Source organism: Orcinus orca, chromosome 10 (genome assembly GCF_937001465.1).
Source record: "Orcinus orca chromosome 10, mOrcOrc1.1, whole genome shotgun sequence".
Taxonomy (NCBI): domain Eukaryota; kingdom Metazoa; phylum Chordata; class Mammalia; order Artiodactyla; family Delphinidae; genus Orcinus; species Orcinus orca.
In genome coordinates this window covers 85,595,881-85,613,871 of record NC_064568.1, presented here as the reverse complement: position 1 = coordinate 85,613,871, position 17,991 = coordinate 85,595,881, and the positions used below count along the sequence as shown (strand labels likewise).

At 39.7% G+C, this 17,991-nt stretch overlaps 1 protein-coding gene across 11 annotated transcripts in view; it reads left to right on the top strand.

Moving 5' to 3' along the window:
- The window catches only part of CARMIL1 (capping protein regulator and myosin 1 linker 1), a 318,638-nt gene that overhangs the window by 247,215 nt on the left and 53,432 nt on the right, over nt 1-17,991 (top strand). For all 11 annotated transcript variants that reach the window (XM_049715468.1, XM_049715467.1, XM_049715466.1 and 8 more), the window contains 4 exons: nt 305-436; nt 11,517-11,692; nt 13,748-13,835; nt 17,655-17,804. In XM_049715468.1, the coding sequence (XP_049571425.1) occupies nt 305-436; nt 11,517-11,692; nt 13,748-13,835; nt 17,655-17,804 (546 nt within the window). The remainder of the gene's footprint in view (nt 1-304; nt 437-11,516; nt 11,693-13,747; nt 13,836-17,654; nt 17,805-17,991) is intronic.

Genomic DNA, 17,991 nt, shown 5'->3' with positions numbered 1-17,991 from the left:
GGATCTGGTCCAGGCTCTGCTATTAGAATCACACAATCATTGAATTTTATAATTAGGAGGAATCTTGTGGATTAGTCAGATACTCTCACACCCGAGATGAAGACTTTAAGGCACAAACAGGTAAGGTACTGTTCCTCTGGGTTTAAAGCTGGACCTCAGTTTTTTAATTGGTATAAAGGGCCTTTCATCAAGACGATCTTCGTTTATCTCTAGTATTTCTCGACCCTGTTTTATGAACTCTGCAGTGACTTTGGTGCTTATTTAAATATTTATTATGGAGAGGTTACTTTTATTTTTCTTACAGTTGTTACCAAATTTATACCACGCTGGTGGTGCATCTTGGGCGGGAGCCAGTGGCTTGTTATCCAGTCCAATTCAGGAGACCCTGGAATCGATGGCCGGAGAAGTTACGAGAGTTGTAGATGAACAACTCAAGGTTTGTGGTTTCTGTTATTTTGGAAAATGGAATCGTTATGACTTAACTATGTATGATAGCATTTCATACCATGCCATCCTATATTTTATAGGCGCGTGTGTGCGTGCACGTGTGCACGTGTAGTAAAAATTGAATACCGTGCCTTTCCCAGCTTCATCTGTAGTTTTTGGAATAACTTTTTGCATAATAAGGTCAAGTAAAACCTATCAAATTCAATTTTGTTTTTGATGGTAAATCTCTAACCGTATTTAACGTATGACAGGTGGCCACTGATAAGGGAAAGATTGATTTTTGCTTAGAAAGAGAAGTCTGCTTCGCGAAAAAATATCTCCTGTTACTACATTCGATTTAGAGAATGGGAGAGATGACGGAGCTGTGTGCTTACAGTGCCAAGCTTCTGCGTATATGGAGAGTTTGCCACTAGGTAAAGAGCTGGTTGAAAGATTAAAGAGGGATTTAGAATGAAGTTACAAGGCACCCAAAGTAGCAGAAACTTGTCTATAGGCTCATAGGTTGAAGAAAAAAAAAAAAAAGTCTTTGAAATTTAAGCGACGAGAGTAACCTAAGACCAGCTTTTTCCTAAGGTAACTTCAAAAAACAGCTACAGCAGAAGACATTTCACTTTCCGAAAGTTTTCATCATTTTCAGTGTGTTCAAGGATGCCTTAAAAAGACCTTGTCTAAATTTCTGTGTTTATTTGGTTCGTTTTCTTCTGAGAACACAATTGCTGTAGCTCAGCGGGATTTGATGAGCAGCTCAGTCATAACTTTGCAACATGCTAATTACTCTGTTTGTAAATTTAATTAATGTGGGAGAGAACGTTGTGGATTATTTAGGCGTTTAAGCCCCTTTCTTCCTGTAGTACAATACAGAGAGACTCTTGTGTATCATTTTTATTTTACTTAACTGTGGTTATTTTGAATACATTCTGAGCAAAGACAAAGGGGTAGGAAAAGGACTGGTTGGTTGATATAGAGTTCTGCTAGATCAGTTTGTTACCTAACAGCACTTGTTTTATCCTCCATGAAGGATCAAATATGTAAAAAGGATACTTTCTTACACATTTAAAATAAAGTCATCTTTGTTGCTTATTTACTTCTGACTGTAAAAAATGAAACTACTCTTTGTGAAACATTTGAACAGTAAAAATCACTTGAAATCCCGGAGACAGCATCATTCTTAATATTTTAGTGAATTTCCAAACATTCTCTGTCTACACACACAATTTTACGTGTGTGATCATACTACACGTACTTTTTAATATTTGGTACAATATCGTGAATACAATTCTAGATCAGTGAGTACTCATCATCATTTTAGTGGCTACATGGTATTTCATTGTATAGATGTCCCAGTGCACTGGAGAAGCTCAGTCCTCCTCTGTGTCTCTCCTTTACTTTCACACAGAACTCCTCACTTTTGACACTTCTGGTCACCAGATGTGAGGGGTTCCCCCCCCGCCCCCCGAGCTGGGTGTCCTACTATTTAACTCAATTCAGACACTATCTACCTGGAGATAGCATTAGATCCCACAGTTTAAGGGCTCAGTCCCACGAGACTGCCCCCGCCCCACTTCAGATACCAACTGGAAGTCCAGTTTGTACCTGAGCTCCCGACCAATTGGCAATAAATCCGAGGTTCTTATAACCCCTCCTCCAGTTCAATTAACTTGCCAGAGTGGCTCCCAGAACTCAGGGAAACACTTATGTTTACCAGTTTATTAAAGGATATGATAAAAGATATAGATGAACAGCCAAATGGAAGAAATGTACAGGTCCAGGTATGTGGGAAAGGTTTCAGGGCTTCCATGCTCTCTTGGAGCACCACTCTCCCACACCTCCACGTGTTCACCAACCCTCTGAACCCATACTTTTGGGTTTTTTTTTTTTTTTTTTTTTTGCGGTACGCGGGCCTCTCACTGTTGTGGCCTCTCCCGTTGCGGAGCAACACGCTCCGGACGCGCAGGCTCAGCGGCCATGGCTCACGAGCCCAGCCGCTCCGCGGCATGTGGGATCCTCCCGGACCGGGGCACGAACCCGTGTCCCCTGCATCGGCAGGCGGACTCTCAACCACTGTGCCACCAGGGAAGCCCCTTTTGGGGTTTTGATGGAGGCTTCGTCATGTAGGCATGGCCAGTCATTAACTCCATTTTTAGCCCTCCTTAGGAGCGGGGTGTGGAGCTGAAAATTCCAAGCTTCTAATCATGGCTTGGTCTTTCCAGTGACCAGCCCTCATCCAGGAGCCATCCAAGAGCCCACCCAATAAAGCAAAAGACACCCCCATCACCCAGGAAATTACAAGGGTTTCAGGAATATTGTGTAGGAACCAGGTATACTGTGCCACCTAATACTGTGTAAGGAACCAGGATCAAGGACCAAATATTAGAACAAAAGATCCCCCTAGTGTTCTTATCACTTAGGAAATTACAAGGGTTTCGGGAGCTCTATGCCAGGAACTGGGGGCAGAGACCAATATATATTTTCTATTATCTCACAGCCAGCATAATTTATTTTCTAATTTCTGATTAATCCTATTAGAGTCAATGCCTGTAGTTGATCCATTCCGAGGTCAAATGGTACACACATTTTATACGTTCGTATGTATTCACAAACTGTTTTCCAGTAGTGTACCCAGTTGCTTGTTTTGTCACACCCTCACCCATACTAAGCATTTTAACGTTTTAATATTTGTCAGTGTAACAGGTTAAAAAAAATCTCATTTTGTCTTTTGGATTTCTTTAGTAGCCAGTGAGGCATCAAGTAGTTTTATTATCCATTTGTATTTCTTCTTTTGTAAATTACATATTTGTATCTATTGCCTTTTTCCTTTAAAGTTTTTGTAAGAATTCCTTATATACTAAGAATGGGCTGTCATTTAAATCAGCACGAAACGTTGCAACTGGAACTTTCCTGTCAAACAGCTTCCTACGGGCACTTGTTTCAACTGGTCTAAACCACAAGCTATCCCTTGAAATTTTGGTCCGTTTCCTCCCCAGCACACCAGATGGTTGGAATTGACTCTTGCCAGTCATTCTTGGAAGGGAGTAGAAGGCAGAGGTCTAAAAGTAAAAGGCATTTGAATTTTTAAAAGCCTGAAATAATAACAATATATTTAGGACCAAAAATATTTTTTCTGTAAATAGACATTCCCCAGATTTTTTGAGGCTGACCTTTCTGGCCCCTTGTCAGTGTCACCAGTGTTCTCCGTTCATTACAGCTTCCTTATTTGCAAGTGTCATCACCTGCTTTTCTCTCATTCTGTCTCTGAGGTCCCAGGCTCCCAAATGCCCTGATTTTTTCTATTCCCCACTCCCTTGTTTTCCTTACTCTCAATCCTTTTGAGTTGCAAGTTCTCTTCCCTTCTCTTCCCTTCAGGGACTTCTGGCATGAATCAAAGTAAATCCTCAACCACAACTTCTTAATTAAATGTTACTTATTAATTTCCCTTTCACTGAGTTCACAGTTTTTGATACTTTCAACAGACTATAGACAGTTACTTCCTTTCTTTTTCCTTCCAGTTGACCTGACAAGTGGACATCATTTTATGATTTAAAAAAAAAATCCCCATTTATCTATTTTATATAGCTTTCCAGCACCTTGATTTTCTTAAAATTATGTAGGAAAAGAATGTATTTTTACTACAATCAATATTCAGTTTCTTAAATTAAACAACAGTGTCCTAATTTATTTCACTAGTAGTATTATATTTTGTTTGGTTAAAAAAGAGTCCTTTCTCTATTTCTGAAATTCTCTTAAGATTAACATGTTATACTAGCAAAAGCTAAAGTGTATGTACTTTTTTGTAAAAATATGTTTTTATTGTAGTGAATTAAAAAAAATGGGACTAGCAAGCCTGGATTTGTGACCTGGGTTTGCTACTAGCTGTTTGCTCCAAGCAAGTCACCTAATTTGTTGGGACTGAGCCTCCTTGTGCAGGATTGTCTTGGTCTCGAGATAATTAGGGAGATTTTATCCTTAATATTTACTCATCCTGCATCATGGCCAGCAGTACACATTTTGAATTCTGGATAAGAATAAGTTCAAATAGCTCTTTGAGTCATCTTTCAAAAAAATACTAGTTCAGAAAAGCCAAAGAAATGGCCGGAAGAGCCAGCCTTCTTAGCAAACTTCTGGAGGAGAAGAAAGCAGTAAGTGTGGAGAAAGTCCTTCTTTGAAACGAAGTGATATTTTCTCTGGACTGGCCTGTTTTAGGTGTTTTTAAATGACAACTCACCTCCTGTTTTCCCTGTTTTTCATCCTAACATTTATTCCTGGGGTAATCGTAGATGAATAAGTGGGATTTGAATGTTGGGATTTGAATGTTTTAACATAAGGGAACTTTCATTTTCCCCTTCTGGACTTAAATTTTAGAATGCTTGTTTTGGCCTTGAAAATGCTTCATTTCCCTCAGGGCTTCAACTGTGAAATACCAGGGCTTCACTGGTAAATATCAGGTTTACCAAGGAAATGAGGCCTGAGGGGTGTAGGTGGCATTTTGGCAAGTACTAACTCAGTTTGCTGGGAGAGTTCTCTGAGTTTTCTTATTTTCCTACATTTTATATAATATTTTCCAAAGCAAAAGAAAGAGAAATTTCAGAGCACTTCAGTGTGGAAGTTGTATTTGCTTGTAATGAATTACAGCTAGTCATTTGTTCACTGCAAGAATATGTGAGCATAGCTGCCATGTTAAGGATATTAACTCAATTTATTTTACAAATATTGTACAAGGTTTAAGTACTATTAGTTATTTTTACAGTTAAGAAATATAGATTCTCCTAACTATCATTTGGAAGATACATGCAAAATGAAATCTGATTATCACATTTCAAATACAGGGCCTGCTCATTCAAGTTGTCTAAAGGTAGTACACATAGACTCACAAAATGGAGAATATGTAAGAAAAGTTAAGAAACATGGATAGAGTGAGAAAATTTAACATAAGCCAAATTAGATTTCCAGAAGGAAAGAGAAGATAAATAGAAGAAGGTAACAATTGAGGGGATGGTGGCTGAGAATTTCAGGGATTGATGAAAGGCTAGAATCTTCAGATTCAGGAAGTCCAGCGAAACCCAGACAGGAAAGATAGAAGCAAATCCATGTCTCGAATCATCATAATGAAAAGTGGAAAACACTGAAGACAAAGAGAAGATCTTAAAAGGAGCCAGAGGGAAGGAAAAGCCATATTACTTTAAACAGATCAAAATGAAGACGGACAGGACAGCTCATTTCTTGACAGGAAGCTAAAAAGACAATGAAATAATATCTTCATGCTTCTGAGAGAACAGATCAAGAATTATATACTCAATAAACCTCCTATTAAGAATGAGGATGAAATGAAAACATTTCATCCAAACAAAATCCAAGATAGTTTACTGCCAGTAGACCACACTAAATAAACACCTAAAGGATATGCTTTAGGACAAAGGAAACATTATCAAAGAAAGAGTGTCTGAGCTGCAGGAAAGAATAGTGAGCAGGGAAAATGCCAAATGTGAAACATCATATATGAGACAACAACATGGATGTCTAATTTTTGCTGTCAAATTAAGAATAAATGCAAGTAAAATACTAGAAGTGAGCATCTAAGTCAGGAGTGAGTAAAAGAAGTGTAACATCCTAGTTTTATTCTGGAAAAAACTTAAGGGATCAACGTTAGATCTGGGTTGTCCATTGTCCATTAGCCACATATGGTCATTTAAATGCAAATTAATTAAACTTCAATGACATTTAAAATTCAGTTTCTCAGTTGCACTAGCCACATTTAAAGGGCTCAATAGCCACCTGTGGCTAGTGGCTCCCATATTGCACAGCACAGGTATTCCCATCATCTCAGAAAGTTTTATTGGACACTGCTGCTTTAGACATGAAGTAAAGCATGCAGGTTAAACTTTCTAGTGTAACCACCAAAACAGAGGCAGTGCACCAGGGGTCATACTGCATACCAAGAGGAGCATTAGGAAATGTTTGGGATTATTTTGGGTTGGCATGGGCAGGTGATAATGATCCTAAACATGCTGTAATACAAGGTTCAGTTCCACGCCAGAAGGAATGCCCTCACTCAACATCTAGCGATGCAGTAGAAAAGGAATCACTAGGACTTCCCTGGCGGTCCAGTGGTTAAGGCTCCGCGCTTCCACTGCAGGGGGCATGGGTTCGATCCCTGGTCAGGGAACTAAGATCCCGCATGCTGCATAGCGTGGCCAAAAAAAAAAAAAGGCATTACTAGAGATAAAATAGATCAGTGAATAATGACAAATGATCCAATTTGCCAGAGATAATTTCAACTGTGTATGTATTTAATTATATGGCTTTATATATATGAGTAAGTGGACAAAATTACAAAGAAAAATTGATAACATTTACTATTATGGTAGAGATCTTTCAAAATGACTGCCAGTAACTGATAGATCAAGTAAATAAAGTAATGATAAAGAATATTTGAAAAAATTCTTTATAATGATAAAGAATATTTGAACAATAGAATTCTCAGTTGTGACCTAGTGGACCTATGTGATCAGTGCACCAATAATAGGAGACTATCAGTTCTTTGCAAGGATACGTGAAATATTTGACATGAGGTCTATAAGAACATCTCAACAATTTTCAAAGGTGGTATTCTCTGGTTTCATTTAAAATAAATTAGAAATTAATATCAAAATTTTAAAAAGGGAAAACCCCCACATGTTTATAAATTTAAAAATGACTTGTAACCCAGGGGTCAAAGGGGAGGGCAAAATTCGAATTAGAGGATATTTATAATTAAACAATAAAGTAGTTAGTAATCAGAACCTGTGAGATGCCGCTAAACCAGTACTTAGAGTGAAATATATGGCTTCTTCATAAGCCCAGACACTTATGAGGAAGAACAAGAAGGTTGGTAGTCTTGCCCTACCACATATTAGGACTTATCATAATTAGGACAGTATGCAGAGGTAGACAGACCAATGCTACAGAGAGATCCCAGAAATGGACCCATACATCTATGCAAATTTTCATAATGCCGCCTTCAGTGAGTTATCTTTGATCAACAGAAAAATGATGGACTATTCAGAACCCACATTCAGTAAGTTCCTGAGCTTATAATACTTTTTATATGTTTCTTAGAGATTGTTCCAAGAAGTGTGCTAGGCCCTGGGGAGAGAGGGTAGGGCTTCACAGTTGCTATCAGGTACAGGTTGTGTATCTGGAGTCTGGTGCCTCTAGCTCTCCATGAACTTCCAAAGTTATATGTAAAATCTCATACCAATTTTTCTGGATGCGTGTGCATCGATTCTCAAAGGCGTTCTTTGATCCCCACGTTACTGCATTCTTGCCCGTTTTATAACACATTTGATTACTGAGGTCGCCACGGGATGCTATGAGATCATCAAGTGCAGTTTGGAGTGTGAAGGGCGTGGAAGGAACAAGCAAGAACATCTCCTCCAGGAGGTGATGCTTGAGCTGAGCTGAGAAGGGAGGCATACAGGTGATTTATTCTGGCTACAGAGGGGAACAGGATTCTAGGCTAAGAGAACAGTTGTAGAAAGCATGGAGACAGAGCCTGGATCATGTGGGGAACTGCCTTATAACTGGATATGAATAGTTATAAGGGGAATATAGAGAGATGACAAAAAATGAGGCTAGAAAATTGAGCATTTACCAGATATTTCAGGGATTTCTATTCTGTGCTAATGAGCAATATTTTTGGCATATTTCCACTTTTGAGAAAATGTCTAGGAGTCAATTTAACATGTTTTAGAGATACTTGTGGTGGAAGGAGTTGAGGTAGGTGGAGTGTAAGGAGAGTTGCAAATTTCTGCCCTAGTTTGGTACCATACCTCACAATAAAAACTGCAAGAATGGTTGATTTTGCTGTTACAGTTACTGTTTAGGTGGGATTAATGGGAGGCCAAACATGTTGTAGTTGACCTTGCCATGGTAGAATATCCTGGTGGAAATTCCTAATAGGCTGTATTATATATGCATTGGATGTTTTGTGTAGGTGGCTATAGGTAAACATTTAGTTGAGAGCCATTGGAATATAGGTAGTAATTTGAAGCCATGGGAAGGATGGATGTTGAAGAATATGGTTTGGTGTGTAGAGGGCCATGGGACTTGGAAAGAGATGCTGTTTAAGGACCTGAGCTGGGGGCTAGACACAAAGAAGTGGTCAGGGGCTGCATTACAAATTTATCCTGTGATCCTTTCTCCCCTTTTTACCAGCCCTGTCACCAGAACATCCACCATGGTGGCATTAGGTACCAGCATTAGGGGATGAAAATTGTAGGTAATGAAGAGAGCCGAAAGGGACACACCTTTGGGCAATGGGCAGAGCATTGGAAGAGGGTGGCTGGAGTAGGAAACAAGAGTAGAAGATGAAACACCTGAGTCCCCTTCTCCCTTATTCCAGTAACCAGCTGCGTGACCTTGAGGAAGTCACTTATCTCCTCCGAGTCTCCGTTTTCTCATCTATAAAATGGGTTTGCTAAAATCTACCTCTACTCACAGGGTTGTTATGTGGATCAAAGGAAATCATGGATGAAATCACTTTGTAGAGTATAAATTGTCGGGCTAGAGATGGTAGTAGGGAATTAACTGCAAAATATCTGTCGAATTGGATGCCCAGGGCAGGATGAAATTCCTTTTTATAGGGTCAAAAATCATTCAGTAGTCAATTTGTAGAGCAGAAAGAGACCTTAGAAATAATTTTATAGGTCAGAAAGCAGAGATCTGCAAAGGTTCTTCACTTAACGCTGCGCACTTAACATTCCACAGAAATTTCCCGTCGGGATCTGCATCGGAAGCCAGGCTTCCCTCCTTAGGTCTGGAGTTCATTCCAACTGAATGAACACTGTCATGCTGGGGACCTTTCAGAAAGTCACGCTATATTGATGAACATGACAGAATTCAAACAGCGTATTGATACCTGAGGTCGTTCTTATCAGGAGTGCTGGACTCTGCTACTCCATCTGGAACAGAATGTGTTTATTTTAATGCCAAAGAGGAAAATGATTTGTCTTAAACTGACTCATTTGGCATGGCTTGTAGCTCTCTTGGAATAATGTACTAAATGAGTGATTATTCAGAGTTCTCACAGGGACAGAGCACTGTCAGGATACGAGTGGCTTTCGGAAACTTCTCGAGTGGCTGCCTCCCCCACTCCTCTCCTGCTTCTCACAGGATCTTTATAAACATCCTGCTGCTCTGCTGCTCATCCTGCAGTGTGATGAGAGATTGTACTATTGGCATCGGCATCGTGCTCTGCATGTGAATATATGAGCCGAGAGACTAGTCTTTACATAATAATGCTCCACTAGTCCCCTTCATACTGGAATAGTAATGGGATCAAGCTTGGCTTTCTTTTTTTTTTTAACATCTTTATTGGAGTATAATTGCTTTACAATGGTGTATTAGTTTCTGCTTTATTATAACAAAGTGAATCAGTTATACATATGTTCCCATATCTCTTCCCTCTTGCGTCTCCCTCCCTCCCACCCTCCCTATCCCACCCCTCTAGGTGGACACAAAGCACCGAGCTGATCTCCCTGTGCTATGCGGCTGCTTCCCACTAGCTAGCTATTTTACGTTTGGTAGTGTATATATGTCCATGCCACTCTCTCACTTTGTCCCAGCTTACCCTTCCCCCTCCCCACATCCTCAAGTCCATTCTCTAGTAGGTCTGTGTCTTTATTCCCGTCTTGCCCCTAGGTTCTTCATGACTTTTGGGTTTTTTTCTTAGATTCCATATATATGTGTTAGCATACGGTATTTGTTTTTCTCTTTCGGACTTACTTCACTCTCTATGACAGACTCTAGATCCATCCACCTCACTACAAATAACTCAGTTTCATTTCTTTTTACGGCTGAGTAATATTCCATTGTATATATGTGCCACATCTTCTTTATCCATTCATCTGTTGATGGACACTTAGGTGGCTTCCATGTCCTGGTTATTGTAAATAGAGCTGCAATGAACATTTTGGTACATGACTCTTTTTGAATTCTGGTTTTCTCAGGGTATATGCTGGGATCTTATCATGAGGATTAGCATCTTTGAAAACAAATTAATAACATTATCTGTGATATACTGAATTTTTTTGTATGCTAGACACGATACTGAACACCTTACACATGTCATATCATTTAATCTTCAGTAATCCTATTAGGCAAGAACTTTTTTATCTGCCATTTTATAGATGAGGAAAGTAAAATTGGGAGATCAGTAACTTAGCCCGGTGTTACTCAGCTGGGATTCAAATTTAGGTCTGATGCTAACTTGGGTGCCCTTTCCACACTTACCAGCCGTGCCACCATCTCAGGCAAATCTTTTAACTTCCCTTAGCTCACATTCTTCAACTATAAGATGGTGATCACACGAATAGCTTCGGTACCCATCTTCACAGATCTTGGAAGGATAAAATGAACGGAAACATTTTTAAAATTCTGAAGTGCTATATAAGTAGGTTTTGACTGTTATTATTAATGTTGTTTATAAAGTGCTCTGTTAATATTTTTGTCTGTTATTCATGTTTTTGATTGTTCCGATAACAATTACAATTTTACTGAACACTAAAGCTTTTCTTTTAAAAGGGGAAAGCCAGAAGTTGTTACGTAGCGGTTTGCTATGACTGCTCTTTTGATGGAACTATTGAATGCTTCACCCTGATTTGAGGTTTCTGTGATTTGTGAAATTGCACAAGAGTTCTAACTTGATGTATGTTCTAGGGACATGTGTAAATTTATTTGCTAATACCCAGGAGAACAGTCTGGTGTGGTAAATTGGTGTATATGTGTCTTTGTAAATCTTATCACGAATGCCTCTGTGTTAAGGACAGCTAGCACACCATCATGCTTCAGACGCCAGGGTGAAGCCTGCGTGGATCTGCCAGGTGTCTGGTTTAAAGTGATCACCTGCAATCAGTGATCACCCAGCAGTCGCAAGTCATCCCAGGGCAGCTCCGAATCCTTAGTCGCACCTGGGACTCTGCTGTGTCCCTGTTCTCCGAGAGCTCGGCGTCATAAATAACCACCTTTCAGTTTTATGGGGGTCGCCTCCGGGGCTGTGTCATCATCCCTCTGTCTCCACTTGTGCTGCGTTGCAGGCGTTGCTTGAGTCCATGGTTGATGCTGCCGAGAATCTTTGTCCCAATGTGATGAAAAAAGCCCACATTCGGCAAGACTTGATTCATGCCAGCACTGAGAAGATTTCCATCCCACGTGCCTTTGTTAAAAATGTCCTGTTGGAGCAGTCTGGAATTGATATCCTTAACAAAATTAGGTAGGTTTATAATGTTAATAAACCGAGGAGCTGCAGTGTCTGTGAATGCAATTGAGGCAGCTGTGAAGAGTGTTGTCGTTGGCTTTATTCGTACAGAATGTGTTTAGACATGTCTATGAGGCAGCGACTATATACAGATATAGCTGTGCCTAAATGCATAGGTTTAATACATTTCCAAAATCAGATGACCACAGATATGCCTGCATTACTGCGGAACAGTTACCTGCTCTTTTTAAGAGTTTTATTTTTTTTAAGAGGGGGTACCTGTTTGTAATCCCCTCTTTCGTTCTGCTTCTGAAGCTTATCTTTCACCTTTATAAATCACTAACTTTTGAAGACTGAGGTCGGTTTGCTTTCTACCACCAGAATATTCTGAGCCAATGCACAGCCTATAAATAGGCAAAGAGGCCCACTAGGACTTCACCATGTTTCCCTTTGGGTTCATTTTTTTTTTTGCAGTACGCAGGCCTCTCACTGCTGTGGCCTCTCCCGTTGCGGAGCACAGGCTCTGGACGTGCAGGCTCAGTGGCCATGGCTCACGGGTCCAGCCGCTCCGCGGCATGTGGGATCTTCCCGGACCAGGGCACGAACCCGCGTCCCCTGCATCGGCAGGTGGACTCTCAACCAGTGCGCCACCAGGGAAGCCCGAGAACCTTGTTTTGATGTTATAACTTGCAATAAACTTTCCCTCCCGACCTCAGAGAGGCGGGGGGTGGGGAAGAGAAACAAACTACTGACTCTGTAGTCTTAGAAGGAAGCAGAATTCCCGAACATGTCTAAAAGCATCAGAGGAAGTACTTGTTAACATTAGATTCCCAGGCCTCTCTGGATGTTTGGGGTAGGACCTAGTTATCTGTATTTTTCATAAGCAACCCGGGTGAATCTTATCAGTGGACACCTCTGAGGAATAATATAGTATTAGATAAACCAAATAGCTAGTGAGACCTTGTTTGAGAGACAGGAATTAAAGAAACATTCCTTTATATGTAGCCCAGGAAAATTTTTACTGTAGTCATCAAAGAGTTGGTGCTTCCCCTCTGCCCTGCCATCAGAAATCTTCTGAGCAGAAACATTGCAATGCAAATTTCAGTTAGAAAGATTTTCCCCTATTGCACAAATATACTTTCAACTTTAGCTTTAGGAGTAAATAATCTTATTTTGATAACTCCTTTCCCTGCTCGAAAATTTTTTAAATTATTGACTTCAGAAGTAGGCTGAAATTATGTGACGATGTTGGAACGTGGGTACGTATCTCGCCAGCACATTTACCTTGCAGTGTATTGTGCGTTTATGCACATTTGTGCATGTGTGCATTTAGGTAGGGTTATGTAGACTGAAGACACACATGGCAGTTGAATTCTTGGGAATGCCAAATAGCTAAAATGCTAACCAAAATACCAGCCCTCTGATGGAAACCTTAGCGGCTGAGTCATTTATTAGTAAAAACCAGAAGCTACTTCTTGCTGTCTGGGCATCTTTATAAGGTTAGGTAAGAGGCACTAAAACTAAACATTTTAATAACTGCTGTTCATAAGAGGCAAGAGAACAGTGAATTTGACTTGATGGCAAGTCAAAGCGGGAGCAGTGCAATATGGTACCATTTGACTGGTAAAAAGTTTTGTGAAAGGCGGTGGATATGCATATGAAAGAAATAACCAAGACGTCACAACCAGACTAGATTTTCTTAATTTACTCCAGCCCAAGTTTGTTTTCATTTATGTCAATGGATGAATTGTTCCTCCCACATGGTACATATGGTTCCCATTAAGTTTGTCTTTATCCAGATGTTTTTTATTTCTACCACTAAACGTTGAGTTTTGAAATTGTAGAGGCAGGTTGGAATTGGTGAAGAAAGTCTATTACCTGTGTGTTTATGGCAGTGTTTAAGGCTTATTTTTGGAACTCCTTAGCCCTGTTTGCACATTCTTGTATGCCATTTTCAAAGACAGAAACAAAATCACAGTTGACCTTATCAACATAGTATCAAGGGTGGGTGATTTTTTTTCCCTCTTGCACAAATTAAAATGCCACTCTGTGCTTTTGGTTTTCACACAGTGAAGTGAAGTTGACAGTGGCCTCCTTCCTATCTGATCGAATCGTGGATGAAATTCTGGATGCACTTTCACACTGCCATCACAAACTGGTAAGTGCTGTGGACGTCTTGAACCCTTATCCTAACCCTGCTTTGGTCTGCGGTAACGCAGGGCAGTCTCCAGCGTGGGGTTGTGGTTGCTTTTCTACATTTTATTCCTTTGCAGCTTTATGGGTTAAAATCCTAGTTTTCCTCCTTCTTCTTCATTGCTTCCAGCTGTTCCAGAGCATGTTAGAATTTCTCCAGAGAGAATGGCAGGGCAAAGCAGAAGCGATGGTATTCAGAATTGTTGTTGTTCGTTTAAAATGCGTACAGGTCAAAAATTTTGATAGGAGATGATGTTGGGACTGAGGTCTAAAATTGAGAATTTTTTTTTAGATTATAGTGGACCCTTGAACAACACCGGGGGCTTGGGGCAGGACCCTCCCTGCAGTTGAAAATCCACGTATAACTTATAGTTGGCTTTCCACATCTGAGGATTCAACCAACCCGGATCGTGTAGTACTGTAGTATTTACTACTAAAAGAAATTCTCGTGTAAGTGGGCCTACACAGCTCAAACCCACGTAGTCCAAGGCTCACCTGTATTTAATTTATCTGTGCTCCTTTTGTTGTTCTCTGATATGATTATCTGATAACAGAGTATTCTTAAAAACATGACGGAAATGAAATGTTTGGAGTCCAAAGAGAGTGCAAGAGTAAAATGGACACATTCCAGCGATTGATAGCTGCCGAGTGTCCAGCCAGGCCTTTTGGATATCACCAAGGTGGAAAACTAAAATTTTCTTCATCTAGCGACTGGTTCTACATCAAGGTAGAAACTAGGAAGAAATATTTCCAATATCAGTGCATATGAAAAATATATCAGAAACTTCACGAAGTCCTCTGAGGTGCAGATGAAGGTTTTATAAGTGGCTATATCTTGTGTCTCGAAAATATTTGTGATATGATGCAGTAGAAATCTCCCAAACAAGTTATGACAGTGTTTTTTCTCCAGAGAAGAATTGCAGGTTAACTATGTAGGCTGTAGATACAGTTTTATGGCATTGAATTGTTGAGTGACAGTAGAGAACACCAAAGTCACAGGAGCAGTAACAGCTTCTTCTGAGGAGGCAGACAAAATGAGTATTTTGAAAAATTCACTTGAGAAAAATATATGACTCTTCTCTAAAATCTAAAAGATAAGCTGGACATCTCTAGCTACTCAAAGTATTGCCTGTGGACTGGAGCTGGCCCACTAATGAATGGTTACTAGTCCGTGACAAGGCAAGTTCAGAAACTAAGAGGAAGCGTGGAGAGACTTCTAGAGCAATTTGACATGGCAGTAATATGCAAACACATGTTATTAAAAAATTTTTTAATTGGTATTGTATTTTATCAATATACTGGTTTGTGACAAATTGGAAATACTAAAAACTGGTTCATCACCACAGAGATTTTAAGAAGCACTGGTTTGCAGTTCGTTGCACAATAAAGAGCTACAACCTTGTCAAGAGATCACAATTCAAACTTTCTTTTAATAAGCAGAAACAAAATCAATAAGGCATCCTTTATAGAAATAGTTTATCGATAACCTACAGCTCCAGGGACTGTCTCAAGGTGCCTACTTGATGACACAAATACTAGATGTTGTATCACTTTGGCTGCGTGTGAGAACTACACTGACACTTTGAATGTTTTCACTTTTTTTTGCATTTGTCCTTCTTTGAAGAATATGGTAACTCTAAGTACTGACATTTTCTTTTTACAATCGAAAAAGAATTGTGTGAATGCACTTTCGTTTTGAATTTCTTACTGCTGATTTGGATTGTAAGTTGAGAGCTTAACTGCTGTGTGAAAGAAATTGTACCTTCAAAATGAAATACTGCTTTCAAAGACATTCCAGTAGCATTCATATTTTCTCCGACTTAAGTTTAGAAATATTCCCGAAGGTTCCATAGAATTGTCAACTGGTTCTCAACGTTTCAAAGTTCCTGGTGATGAATCAGCTCAGCACTAGAGCTTATTAATTTCAGCCCAGTTTGTTTCATCTCTTACCATTTACTTTTTTAGGTTTATCTAAAGTACAACACTGGTAATTAATAAGTCATGTAAAATATGATAATTATTACATGAAAACAATGAAAGCTAGCAATAATTAAAATTTTATTAGCAGTTTCTTTCCTTTCAGTCCTTTAAAAATAGTGAAGGTTGGAATCATTTTATTTCCCCTCATTAGATACTTTTGAGCACTAGATGTAGAAAGAAATTCTTTCAGAGGAAATACGAAATAAAATTAACAAAAAAGAACGCTTCTTATTTTCTTTTGTACTAAGTGGTCTCCCCATTTACCCTGTGTCAGTTATTTTTCTGGTTTAAATTTCCCTTATATTTCCACCAGTAATGTTGGTGGCAATGACATCGTGCTTCAGTTACTTTTTTTTTTTCCCCAAGGGGGAGAAAACATTTTTATTGTGGAAAATTTCAAACACAGACAAGAACAGAGAAAGTATGACAGTGAGCCCTCCTCTGCCCACTATTCAGTTTTAACAATTATCCCAATATTTTGCTGATCTGTCTTTGCTTTTTCTACCTACCTCTCTCTTCTCCCCGCCCCCCCCCCACTTTTTTCTGGCCTATTTTAAAAGCATCTCTCGTATACCATGCCATTTTGCTGTAAATACTTCAGAAGGTGTCTCTAACTGGCACCATGATTTTTACATGATTGCCGAAACAGTCACACCTACAAGAATCAACAAAGATTCCTTATTACCAGTTAGAATCCATTTTATATTCAGATTTCCCCAGTTGACTCAGAGATGTCTTCTTCCAGTTAAGATGTTGGAATCAGCGTCCAGACCAGCCCCGAGTTGCTATGGTTGTGGGTCTAATCCAGCGACTTCAATCTGTCCTTCCCCTTTGACTTCTTTGCTTCCCAGTGTTTTTTTCTTTTTTTTAATAGATCTTTATTGGAGTATAATTGCTTCACAATATTGTGTTAGTTTCTGTTCTATACCAAAGTGAATCAGCCATATGCTTACATACGTCCCCATATCTCCTCCCTCTTGAGCCTCCCTCCCTCCCTCCCTATCCCACCCCTCTAGGTGGTCACAAAGCACCGAGCTGATCTCCCTGTGCTATGCAGCTGCTTCCCACTAGCTATCTGTTTTACATTCGGTAGTGTATATATGTCAGTGCCACTCTCTCACTTCATCCCAGCTTCCCCTTCCCCGCCGTGTCCTCAGATGTATTCTCTACGTCTACATCGTTATTCCTGCCCTGCGATTAGGTTCATCAGTACCATTTTTTTTTTTTTTTAGATTCCATATATATGTGTTAGCATGCGGTATTTGTTTTTCTCTTTCCGACAGAGTCTAGGTCCATCCACCTCATTACAAGTAACTCAATTTCGTTTCTTTTTATGGCTGAGTAGTATTCCATTGTATATATGTGCCACATCTTCTTTATCCGTTCATCTGTCGACGGACATTTAGGTGATTGTATTGAAGACTGAAAGCAGAAAAAAATCACATCAGCTTCCTGAAAATGTTCATAATGCATCTTTTGGAAAACAAAAATACATGCCTACTTTGTTCATATTTACACGAACATGGCAAACATTTATGAATTACCTATTTTTCAACTAACGTCTCAAAAGATGTTTAAAAGGAGATTTTGTAATTTCTTGTTTAAAATACTCCACCTTCCAAAGAAAGATGATAAAAGAGGTAACTTACTCCAGTGTGAATGTATTAAGAGTCGCCATTAACCAAGTGCAGACAGTATCCTTCACTGTGCCACCTTGTGGAAGGTATCTTCTGGAATTCAGCTGACCTGCTCTTCCTGTGCCTCTGGGCTTTCATTTCTCCTTGGATGTGTCTTGACTCTCTAGGCCGACCATTTCAGCAGACGTGGCAAGGCCCTTCCTCAGCAAGATTCCTTGGAGATCGAGCTGCCTGAGGAGAAGCCCGTTAAACGCTCCATCGTCATGGTGGAGGAGCTCACAGAGATAGAACGTTTGGAAGATCTGGATACTTGTATGGTAAGACACATCTTTTGGTGACAGCATTATCCCATTCACTGGATTTGCTATTGTTTTTTTTTTTTAAAAAATCTCACCTTTACAAACCAGACCAAATAAAACTTCCCTGCAGAGACAGTTCTTTCAGAAACTTGTTGCTGTATATAGTCTGTTAATGACACTGATGAAGCTTAACCTTCTGGTTCCC